Source organism: Prorops nasuta, unplaced genomic scaffold, assembly GCF_024137725.1.
Source record: "Prorops nasuta isolate Cenicafe-Biocafe unplaced genomic scaffold, Cenicafe_Pnas_1.2 PNAS00006, whole genome shotgun sequence".
NCBI lineage: Eukaryota > Metazoa > Arthropoda > Insecta > Hymenoptera > Bethylidae > Prorops > Prorops nasuta.
Genome location: NW_027116803.1, coordinates 3,289,680 through 3,302,113, shown reverse-complemented (window position 1 = coordinate 3,302,113; position 12,434 = coordinate 3,289,680). Strand labels below are relative to the sequence as shown.

Genomic DNA, 12,434 nt, shown 5'->3' with positions numbered 1-12,434 from the left:
TATAGACGAACGGAATGTAAAAGATCGCACGTCTTCACTTCACAAATACGGAAGGATAAACGGATGCCTCTGATAAGTTAATGTTAATAGGTGAAAGTATTATAATATATTATACACCACGTATATTATATATGTGTCTATACATATCTATAAAGCTGTAGTATTTTATATCACATATATATCTATATATAAAAGTAATTTGTGTCTGGCTGTGTCGCTGGCTCCGATCAGAAGTGTTCCGAAGGAATGACAATTAAATGGACTGGTTTGTAATCTAACATACGAATTAACCATCACTCGCATTTTCTTCACATGTTCATGTATAAACATGCTTTTCAGTTTTACTTAAATCTTACGTATATTGCAGCATTGCATGCTTCTTGTTGGCCAAGCTAGATTATAATTAAGGTTAGATTATTTTGTCTCGTTCTGTTGATTTCTTTATTTATTTTGATAAGTGTAGCAAACGGGCTGGAAAACATTAAATTTAGAAAAGAAACAAAAAAGTTTCTATTTCTACCTCTCTCTTTCTAAATATATATATATATAGAGAGAGAGAGAGAGAAAGAGAGATCTTAAAATATACAATCAATATACTTCCCTTTATTTTCTGCTAGCATATGTATATCATTAAAACTCGCAACTTAATGAAAAAAAAATAATTACAATATACAGATCATAAAATGACCTTAATGTTTTGCTGACATAATTTTGAATATTTAAAATTGTTACTGTAACGTAGGGGTGTATATATATATATATATATAGAAAGTTCTAAACATGAATTGAAGAAAATAAGTCGTTTATTACGCTGCTGTTATTTTAACGCGTATTATTCATCATCTCATTTACTCATTCCATTGAACAACAAAGTCTTTAAACATATATTCTATTTTACCTTTATTATTTTCAGGATTAAAAAGTTATTGTTTCTAAAGAAAAAAAACAGGGGAGATATTCTGAAAAAGAATAAAAATAAGAAAAGGTTTTAATTTCTCATTAATTTATAATTTCTCATTGATAGTTCACATTTTAATGTGTTATGATTTCGGGAAGATGTATATCTTTTTTAGCCATACGGAACGTCTCCGAAGCTTCTAAAAAAGCATGTTCTTACAAACGCGAAAAGAGCCATTCGTTTCCTGGGAAAGCTTTTCATACTTTGGCTAAAAACTATTTTGAGAGGTAATGCTAATTTTTTACCAATGTAATTCAAAATTTTTTTCTGTTTCGGCTAATTTATTATTTTAGATCAAAACCCCGAACCACGGCGTTTTTATCGTTTTTTACTAGAATGGCTTCAAGCTCGAAGGAACCGTCAAAAATTAAAGAAAAAAATCGTCTGGCGTTGGAAAAATCACCATATTTATTGCAACATGCCGAAAATCCTGTTCAGTGGTATCCATGGGGTAATGAGGCATTTGAATTGGCTCGAAAAGAAAATAAATTAATTTTCTTGTCTATTGGATATTCTACCTGTCATTGGTGTCATGTTATGGAAAGAGAATCTTTTGAGAATCCGGAAACCGCTAATGTCATGAATCGTTATTACGTTAACATCAAAGTAGACAAAGAGGAAAGACCTGATTTGAATGATATCTACATGACTTTTATCTTGGTTAGTATATTAGCCTGACAAACTAGTGTTTCCTTCAAATTCATTAATAATATTTACAGAGTATAAGTGGACATGGAGGTTGGCCTATAAGTGTATTTTTAACACCAGATTTAAAGCCAATAACTGGTGGGACCTATTTTCCACCTCGAGACACTCCTTTGATGCCATCATTTAAAAATGTCTTGCTTGGAATAGCGCATAATGTAATAGAATAATATTATTGTTCTTATTTCTAGTACAATTACATACTTTCATAAAGAATATAATATTTATTTTATCACTTACAGTGGCAAGACTCTGAGCAAGAAATAACTGAAGCTGGATCAAAACTACTCGGTGCTCTTAGAAAAGGAGCATTGGCTTATGAAAGCATGGTAATTTTGCTGTGTGTTTATTAAAGTATATAAAATTAAATTTTACTTATTTAAATAATTATACATTTTTAGTACGAAGATATACCATTACCTGGCTGTGCAATATTGTGCGTCAAACAGTATACTAACACTTATGATAAAGTATATGGTGGATTCTCCCATGCACCAAAATTTCCACAACCAGCAAATTGGAATTTTCTATTGCATATGTATGTCCGTGACCCACAGGGAGATCTTGGCCAAGAATGTTTGGATATGTGCTTACATTCTTTAAGGATGATGGCTAGAGGTGGAATTCATGATCATATTGGTCAGGTAAATATATCTTATTCATTGAATTCTAGCTGGATTAATGTATTAATTTAAGCTATTGATCAAACTTTTCAAACAGGGTTTTGCAAGATACTCAGTTGATCACAAATGGCATGTTCCTCATTTTGAGAAAATGTTGTATGATCAAGCACAACTTTTACATGCTTACAGTGAAGCTTACATTGTTTCAAAAGATAAATATTTCGCTGAAATTATCGATGATATTGCGACATATGTTTATAGTGATTTACGTCATCCGGTAATCTTATTTACATAGTTTTAGATTTTCAAAATATTCTTTCCTTTTTTTTTTGTATATTTATAATGTAGAAAATATTGTCATTGCAGGAGGGTGCTTTTTATAGTGCAGAGGATGCCGATTCTTATCCTTTTTATGGTGCACCTGAAAAGATGGAAGGTGCATTTTATGTCTGGAAATACGAGGAATTAAAACAATTATTAAACAAATCAGTGCATGGCAGCGTAGACTTAAAACTACTTGATATAGTTTGTTTTCATTATAATGTAGGTGAAAAAGGAAACATAACAAAGTCTCAGGTAAGAATAACATTTGTAAAATTTGTAAATTGGTAATAAATAGAACTATAAGTTTATATTATTTGCAGGATCCTCATGGAGAATTAACAGGTCAAAATGTTTTGTTTATGAAAGATGAAGTGGAGAAAACTGCGAGTCATTTTAAGTGTTCTGTAGAAGAAATGAAAGATTACTTGCAAGAGGCGCGGAAAATGCTCTTCAATGCTCGGCTAAAAAGACCACGACCTCACTTGGACGATAAAATTGTTACTGCTTGGAATGGTTTATAAACTTATAATTAGTTATAAAAACGTAGAAGATGATTAAAATCATTGCTAATCCAATTGATTAAATGTAGGTCTTATGATAAGTGGACTGACACATGCTGGAATCGCTTTGGGGCAACAGCTATATATTCAGCTGGCCATAGATGCTGCTAAGTTCATTGAACGCTATGCATACGACAGTAACAAAGAGACTCTTTTACGATGCTGTTATCGCGGCGACAATGATGCGGTAGTACAAACGTAAGGATTCCTCACGGGATTAATGTCAAGCGAATAATTACAACCTAGTATGAATATTTGTAAATGTTTAACTTACAGAAGCGTCCCAATAAATGGTTTTCATGCGGATTATGCTTGTTACACGAGAGGTTTGATAGATTTATATGAAGCCTGTTTTGATGAGCACTGGTTAGAATTGGCTGAAAAGCTACAGAATACCCAGGATAAGTTGTTCTGGGACTCTTCTAATGGTGGCTATTATAATACAACTACTGACGATTCTTCAATATTACTGAGGCTCAAAGAGAGTAAGTTTAACCATTTCAGTGCTAATATTAGCTAAAAATCAAGGAAATTTTCATACTAGAGGCCACCCAGATAGATAATTTTGTACTTGTGTCTGTTTAGTGTTCCGTTGCTTTAAAGTCAAGACTTTTATGAGATTTTAATCATACTATCTACCAAAGCTTTTACAATTTTTGTTATAGGAGATGATGGAGCTGAGCCATCCAGTAATTCTATAGCTTGCAATAATCTAATTAAATTGGCAGCTTTCTTCGATCGCGATGACTTTAAAGAAAAAGCTGAAAGATTATTATGCTCGTATCATAAAATTTTAAGCAAAGCCCCAATGTCAGCACCACTACTAGTCTCTTCTCTCATTAATTATCACGATAGCACAACACAAGTATGTATAATATTTTATTTGCTTCTAATTATTTTAGAAAAAGTTATTAAGTTAATTCTTTTGAACAGATCTTCGTTGTTGGAAAACGGAACTCTGAAGACACAGAGGAGATGCTGAAAGTAATTAATGGTCGATTGTTACCAGGCAAAGCCTTGATGTTCGTTGATGAGGATAAAAAAGAAACGTCTTTATTCAGCAAGAATCACGTGGTGACTAATTTAAAAATGATACAAAATCGAGCAACCGTATATGTTTGTCACCATCACACATGTTCCTTACCAGTAAATAGTCCAGAGGATTTAGCCTCTTTGCTGGATAGTAAATGCACAGAAAATCTAACTCTAGAATCGTAAAACTCTTAAGATAGAGAAATAACGATGGAAGAACAAAAGACAGAGAAAATGGACAATATAATTTTCTAAGCGTACCTGTAAATCAGTCTCATCTTTAATATATTAATTAGTTGTAATGTATCAGTTAACTGATGCCCTTTGTCTTATATAAATATAGGATTCATCATGCTCCAGTTTTAAACTCGGTGATTATAATAATTACCACATAAATAACTATTACTAGAAATCAATTATATACATATGGTTTATATTTAATATTACTTAATAAATACATCTTTCTAACCGAATTAAAAGTAGACATTTTTTTGTGGAATTTTGATATTTTGACAATTTTTCAAGAATGAAATGCTCGGTATATCCTGAACGGAGCTTATTAATACCTACCAGAGTTCACCAATAGAAACAAGTACGAAAATTGGGCACGCGTTTCTATTTCAGTAGACCTACGTACCAATGACCATGAAATTCATGTTCGATGATTTTTTACGTGGCCATTTCTGCTTCCCAACTGTTTAGCATATCTTCATCTTTGTTGCCGGTAATATCGATGAAAGACAATTCTATAAGACATCTTTGCTGCGCTTTTTATCAGACTGTCATATAAATGAATTACGATTCGTGGTACGTTTGGTATTTGGGAGAGACCGTAGATGGCCTGGATCTTGGCAGATTCCTGTTAAAAATAGATGAGCGGACGGTGGTGGGTTTTCCAGATGATTTCGTTGGTCTGATGCAAACTGCTCGTTAAGGGCAAAGAGCTTCCGATGCTTGGCTTCCGCTTTAAATTCGGAGGCTACGATATCGAGTACCGTGGCCACTCCTCGATCACGCAGTCGAGTCTTTGCACGCTTTCTAAAGAAATAAATACTGCCTTCGCACTCCTACAAGCTTTTATTAGCGGCCACTAGACCATGCGTAAAACGCGATGTAAATATCGAGCTTCGAGGAAAATCTACCTTAATTCACCGAACCTATCATGCAACTAGCATCATCCATCAAATTCTTTTTATATTAACAAATATGAGGCTTACTACAAATTAAAAGACAAAATTATTAATTTGTTTAAATTCTTCGGAAAAAGAATTTTAATCGTACTAAAATTACCTACATGTGAAATAATTATCGGGAGAAACGATAAAACCGATTCAGTTAAAGTTTAGCATAAAGACATTTAGCTTAATATTATATAAGAATTGATTTACCAAAAAGATTAGATATGAGTGATGAAGATTATTAGTGACTTTGAGAGGCACAGGTAGGAGCTAGGCTCTCCAATTAGGAGAAACAATGGATGAAAGAAAATCGTCTGCGGGGGAGTGTATATACTTATCGAGATCGCAATCAGGAGCGTGTTTGCTGCTGAATGATCGAAGATAACAGTCGGTAGATAGAGCTTGCGAGAAGACTGAAGCTGCTCGGTCACGTGCGCACTCGAGAGAAGAGAAAAGTAGATGAGAAGGTAAGGAGGGGGTGGAGCTGGAAAAATTGGAGTGTTGATATACTTGTAAACTGCAGTGGTACCAGCAGAGACCCTCGTGAAGGACGCGTTACCTTGTTGGTAAGTGAAGAAAAGCACGCGCGCTTCACACTTGCCAGTACGAAAGGCTATATGGATGATTTTCAGAAGGTCCAACGCGTTGACCTAGAGATTAAATTTTTCCTCAATTCTTCCTCATCCACCCGTAAACAATGATGACCTAGAAAAAAGGCCAGTATAGTCAGGGTATGGTTAGAGGGTTTAGGGGATGATGTTCAGAAAACCTTTACCAATAAAGATGAATTATTGGCTTTGACAAATTGAAAGGCTCAAAGCAAGGAGAGAGTGACTGTGTCTGTGTGTGTATGAGAGGGAGAGAGAGAAAGAGAGCTGGAGGGAAGGCACGAAAAAGTTTGATCCTATTATATCGGTAGGATAGCAATAAGTAAAGAGGTCGAGTAAGGGAAGAGGAAGTTGGTTGAATCGTTAAAAGTGGAAAGTGCAAGGTTGGAATGGATGATCCAGAGGGAGGACTGATGTTCTGCTCGAGGTCCTTGGTTCCGCTTGGCTGGAGTGTTTCGGGTTAGCGCGTGGTCGATGAGGTTGTAAGTGAAAAACACGAGTTGAGAGGAAGATGAAGAGGGAGGGGAGGAAGTAAAAGAAGAAGAGAAAGAAGAAGAAGAAGAAGCGAAGTAGTAGTAGAAGAAGACAACTGCGGGAGGACCATGGAGAGGAAGGGGGGGGGGGAGGGAGGGAGGACGAGGGATGTCGAGAATGAGGGTTGGGAGTTGGGGGTTGTTGGTAGGTGCTCCTGTGAGTTTGGCGCATGCGTCGGGCCTAGAGGAGGAGATGTTCGACGTTTTTTTCAGTCACCGGTCGACGCTGCGCCGGGCACCACCGGGCACCGTCGGCGCTTAACGCGTTCCTCCTCGCCATTCGTCAGCAGCCGTGGTCGCTTCGCGTTGTTGTTTGTTATTGTTGTTGTTGTTATTGTTGCCACTAGCGCCGTTGGAAATTCTTGCCATTGCTGTCGCAGGCTCCACCGGTGCTATTCCTCTTCCGTTTACCCTCCCTCTTCCCCCTCCTCTTCCTCTTCCTCCATCCTCCTCCTCCTCCTCCTGCTCCTCTTCCTCCTCCAGTGCTTCCTCTTCTTCTCGGCATCTCGTTGCAATGTTGATCCACTGAGAAAGAGAGGAGAACTCGCTGGTTGTCTCACATCGAGCGCGATTCGTGCTCGAGCGGCGGCACTACCCTGGCGTCGCGACGCGGTACTCTTTGTAGCCCGGATCAGCCTGGCACCAGGAGTCGCGACCTCGAGGAGGAGGAGGCCGATCGGTGCCGACGCAGCTGCCTCATGAGTGGGAACGCGACGACGTGACCTCGCCTCGTCTCACCTCTCCGAGGCTAGCCGAGCGCAGGCGAACCACCGGCCTGGCAGGGCACCCAACCTGGCACCTGCTCGACAACCCAGCCGAGCCAGGCCAACCCCCTGCTACTCTCTCTCTCTCTCTCCCTCTACTTACATTTCTCCTTTCTCCATCCTCCTCTCAAATATCCTCTCCTACGTCGCGCGTCATCCTCTCCTTCGACCACCCTCCACCGGAAACAAGCGCCGAATCTGAGAAGACTGCGGCCAACTCGATCGAACCTCATCATCCGGCGCAGCAACTACCAGTTGCCTCCGAAGGAGCATCGTCCGCTTTCGAACGAGGACTGCTACGAGTGCGATGATCGAGCAAACCTGATGGAATTGCAATGAGTCAATCGACAGCTGTCGGATGCTCCTGCCTCCTGACACGCCGCCGCCGCTGCCGTTACCCGACGATATTGCCAGTTGAGCACCGTCGACAGGAGTCGCGGCGTACCCGTCGGCTCCCAGCGCGATTGCCCTTATTTTTCTAAAGTCACACACATACACATATACCCATACACGCGCGCAGCCCAGCCACGTTACTCCCACGAACGAAAGCTCTGCTTTTTGTCACTGCCGCATTTCTCACCAGGCAAGAAAGCCTGGTCGAGACAGCACGCTTCGAACACCGAGGAGGATATCGAGTTTCGAAGGGCTATCCTGTAGCAAAACAGGAGAAACGACTAAGACATTCTTTCACGAGCTTAAAAGATTCCTTGCTGTCGAAACATATTACGACAGATCTTGTGAATATTGTTAATACTGTTGATAATACTGTTACGATGATTTGCGAGGCAAATATACTGTAGAGTGATTGGGGAACCCAAGGGAGCAGAATCATATCCGATGATTGGTCGTTTTTATCGGGCATTCGGATCGTTGAACAGTTCTCATGAGAATAGAGTCTTTCGGTAGTTGGTGATAAGGAGGCCTCGAGTGAGAAGATCCCTTGTGGAAGATGTCCTTGCACTATCCTCAGAGGTATCGGTACCGCTCGGCCGCCAAGGTCAGCGGAGGCGGATGTAACGGGGGTGGTGAGCAGGGCTCCGACAGCGATGTGGCCCAATTGAGTGACCTTGAGGATGACGAGGAGGACGAGGATGGTGCAGCAGCGATCAATCGCCGAGTCATCCGCGATGACAGGGATGAGGACGACGACGACGAAGAGGACGACGAGGATGACGAGGAGGATGACGAGGACGACGAGGATCGCGAGGACGACGAACAAGGAGATAAGCTACCTTATCCAGGCTTCGTGCCCATTGCTCTGCGTTACCTCGAGCAAACCACTCGGCCGCGCAACTGGTGTCTCGCCCTCATCACTAATCCATATCCTTTTCTAATGCACATTTTTTTCTTTCCGCGTTTCTTTTCAATCGGTCTTTATATATATACAACTTCAAAAAATGACAAAAATTCTTTTCGCCCATTTTTTCATTAACTCAAAATTAATTACTGAAGGATTATACTTTTTTTGTTGTTGCAATCGTTGACTCTGTTTATTCTCTCGCACGAAGTGTTCTTTCACACGCTGAAAATGCTTCGTCCCTTTTCACGATACCTTTTGATAGGAGCGCAAACCAAGTGTAGATTGTAGTTGTTAATGAGTGCTAAAGTGAATAACCAGATTTCTTGTCGATGTGCCAATGTTGGTAAATCCTTGCAAAAAGTCTTAAATTTGGAAACTCGTAGTCCTGGAGAATATTGATATCGATTACCGTTGATTTCAATTAATGATTTCCAAGTTTCTTCGATAATTGGGATTGAGTAAACGAGAAAATGTGGGAACAAATGACGAAATTTTTGCTGAGTGAAAATTCGGGAAGAAAATCAATTCTGTTTTTTGGTACAGACTCTCGTCGTTATCAATTAAAAAGCGATTTTATAATTTTGCGCAGAGATTCAATGATGGATGCTTTTTGGCGAGGTATAATGACGCTATTGTCCGATCCTTCCCGCAGCTTTCGCAATGAAACTAGTTTCAGCTAGTCTTGGCTAAATAGGTCATTGATTGACCCACCTGCAAACGTATTCCCGAGTTTCGCATGAAAAGCTCCAAACAGAATAACGAGTAAATTATTTCGCAGCGCTGCTTTCTCCCTCGATATATCTCCAAGTACTTTCACTTATCAAATTTGAGACGCCGTTATCTTCTTTTGTGCCCGATAAATTTTACATCTGGTCCGAATTTCCTGAAATACGCCTCAAATAATTCATCGTATAATCGTTCCTCGACTAAATCATTTCACAAATTTACTGGCTCGCTTATTCTCGAACCTTTTGCAATTTCACGACCCAAGGAGTTTCTCTGTCTCTCTCTCTCTCTCTCTCTCTCTCTCTCTCTCTCGCTTGCTTGCTTGCTTTTCTTATTTTTCCAATATACTACACCGGTTTACACATACACATACACATACACAAGTAATCCAACGATTTCAGTCAGCAGCCAGTCTTATCAAGGTATTGTGTCGTTTCTCATATCTGCTACGTTCCATTGCATCAGCCTGCTTCCCTCTGATTCTTCAGCGACCGTATCAGCTATACGTATTGTTCACCCTCCAACTTGTTTCGAACGTCTAATCTTTAAACATTCCCGACTGGACGCTTCGCTTATTCCGTCAGCTTCTTGCATAGTTAAAGCTCTGATTTTTCGCTCTCGAATTTCCTCTCCAGTATTTTCCAACGTTTTCGCTAAAATATTTATATCCCTCGGCCCTTCTTCGCGATCTTCGGTTTATATCCTTCGACGTTCGAAGGTAGCTCTTCCTTATTCCAGCAACTCGTCGCATAGTTCAAGTGGATTATCGCACTATTAAAGTTCCGTTAGCGCGTACGTATCCTCTGGATGAAATTTTATCGCAGGAACGATTTTAATTTCACGGTGACTGGCAACGATTACGTGCATATTTAGACAGTCAGGATCGCTCAGCTCGCCATTCGTCACGTTTATCTCTCGGTCATTCATTATTATACGTCATGACTCACGCACGGATTTATTCTCGTTCCGTTTTCCATTTTTACACGTTGCCTTACAGTCGCGTGCAAGCAAGTCTCGCGTGTCTCGTCGCATTTTTATCTTCAACCACCTTTCGTTCCTGCTTGATTTATGAAATCATCCTGGCAGTATTTAAAGAGCGACCCGTGGCTTTCCCCCGTGATATCTCATTTGCTCTCGCACTTTGTTTTCGATAACCTTATCTCGTAATGAATTCTGAAACTCTTCTCTGCCTTTTTGGCAGCTAGGGTACCCATAGACAGAGCGTGAGTTGGCTCCCCTAGGGTGCTTGGTGGTGGTTTCGCAATCTTCATCCTTTCTCTTCGCGCGTTTGTGTGGAGCATAGCTATAGGTATAATTCTTATCTATAATAGGCATTGAGGAATATTTCGCCTCGTCCTTTATGTATACATATATATATTAGGCTCGATTGTCTGGTTATTGTCGCGTGCGTGCGTCGCAGGTTTTATCTGATTGGCGCGAGCTGAGACTGTTAGATGTTGCGCGCTTATTTCCGGCCTACTTTGCCATTCGGATTCGAAAAAGCTCTTTCTCTCCTGTGGGTTCTCGCGTGTCCTAGCGCGGCCTACTTTGCCAGTTGCCTTGGCTCTTCCCTCTTCGTCTCTTCTCTCTCTCTCTCTCTCTCTCTCGGCCAAGCCAAGAAGCAGCAGCAGCAGCTCGTTGGAGGGGAAAAAGGTGCCTGGGGAAATTGCGTGGTGTGGTGCGCCGCGCCACGAGCACGATTGGGTCGGGCAAAGTTTAGTCGGCGCGCGGCTACCAAGAGAAAGCCGGTCATTGTGCGACTACGAACAATGGACTCGAAAACGGCCTTGTCGCAATCCTACCCGATTCACCCCCTTCTTCCCTCCTTTTCTCTTTCTTCATCTTCTTCTTCTTTTTTCCCCTTTACTCATTTGGCTCCCCTATCCGCGTTCTCGATTGGTCCAACTCGAAGCATCGATCGGTGTATTCCAAGATAGCAGCGAGAAATTCATTAGATCCTTCGAGACTAATTCGTGGTAGTCGCGGCAGAGAGCCATTATTTTCGTACTATTCCGACGAATAACATTCGTTAAAAGGATTCGATTGACGGTATATAGCACGTTGGAAGATCGATATACACGAGACGTATCAATAAAATTCATTATACTAGTTAAGAGGTAGCGAAAGAGCAGTCTTCAATAGGCAATCGAGCCGAATGATTAATTTCATTATAAAACAAAACTTTCTCTTTTACTCTTGTCTCTTGTATTTTTGTTCAATCGAGCATAAATGAACATTTTCTTCCGCATGGAAAATGGCAAGCGTGATTTCGTCCATTCATGTAGAGAATTTTCTTTCTTTTGCTTTACGAAATCTTGAAGCGCTGTCATAAAATATGGAGAAGCACGTACCACGAAAATATTCAGTTTCAGGAGCGTCGCGTTTTACATATATTAAAGCTATGCAGTCGCGCCAGATATTAGACTGCTCTGCTATATATATATATATATATATAATTATCAAAGATAGTATCGATAATTTACTTGCGTCATTTTGGGTCAAAAGTATCGTACGTGATCGAGAATAGATAGACAAAGAGAGAGAGAGAGAGAGAGAGAGAGAAAAGAGGGGGGGGGGGTCTAATCAGAGTTAATTGTACAGTGTTGTGTGGAGTAGTTTTTGACGAAATAACGAGCGATTAGCTTTGCGATTTCCTATAAAATGGGAGTAATTGGTAGTAGGTAGGCTTGATTGGGGCGATGGTTCGGTGAGAAATAATGAGATCCGAGGCACGTGCTCGCGATATATATACTAATGTATAGAAGGAATAAAAATAGTGAAGTATAGCTCGCGTATAGAGCCACGTTTTCCCAACACTCACACGAGTGCAGTGGGGCCTGCAATGGTGATGGGTGCACAGGTGTGTGCAATGATGAGAAGAGGCAGGGTGGAGATAAAGGGGTAGTGGGAAGCTTGGGGGTGGAAACGAGGCAATCTTGACTGGTCGAGAGTACCGGAAGTCGATCGAAACAATTTGCAGGGCGCCGCCTATACGGCTGATTGTCTATTAAGCGTCGCGTAAACGAGCGACCGAGAAAAGGCTACATGCATGTCTCTCTTACCGTGGAGCAGAGAAAAAAGCCAAAGGTTTGTAGGGGATGCAAACGGGTAGGCCTGCATAGA

The 12,434-nt window shown here is 40.5% G+C and overlaps 2 protein-coding genes across 5 annotated transcripts in view; both read left to right on the top strand.

Moving 5' to 3' along the window:
- The first annotated feature begins 52 nt into the window (after positions 1–52).
- On the top strand, positions 53–4,674 carry LOC136774175 (spermatogenesis-associated protein 20). Of its 2 annotated transcripts, none has more exons than XM_066728321.1 (14): positions 53–265; positions 914–985; positions 1,057–1,185; positions 1,252–1,618; positions 1,678–1,821; positions 1,906–1,992; positions 2,065–2,307; positions 2,384–2,563; positions 2,653–2,862; positions 2,931–3,123; positions 3,200–3,368; positions 3,447–3,655; positions 3,836–4,035; positions 4,104–4,674. In XM_066728321.1, the coding sequence occupies exons 1-14, from the start codon at positions 258–260 to the stop codon at positions 4,386–4,388; spliced, it is 2,496 nt and encodes an 831-aa protein (XP_066584418.1). In that variant the 5' UTR covers positions 53–257; the 3' UTR covers positions 4,389–4,674. The 2 variants fall into 2 exon arrangements, with proteins under 2 accessions (XP_066584418.1, XP_066584419.1); XM_066728322.1 differs by having other exon boundaries at positions 214–265; positions 1,074–1,185.
- A 2,083-nt stretch (positions 4,675–6,757) lies between these two features.
- Ca-alpha1T (Ca[2+]-channel protein alpha[[1]] subunit T) overlaps positions 6,758–12,434 on the top strand; it is a 55,339-nt gene continuing 49,662 nt past the window's right edge. For all 3 annotated transcript variants that reach the window (XM_066728048.1, XM_066728047.1, XM_066728046.1), the window contains exon 1: positions 6,758–8,605. In XM_066728048.1, the coding sequence (XP_066584145.1) occupies positions 8,235–8,605 (371 nt within the window). In that variant the 5' untranslated portion in view covers positions 6,758–8,234. The remainder of the gene's footprint in view (positions 8,606–12,434) is intronic.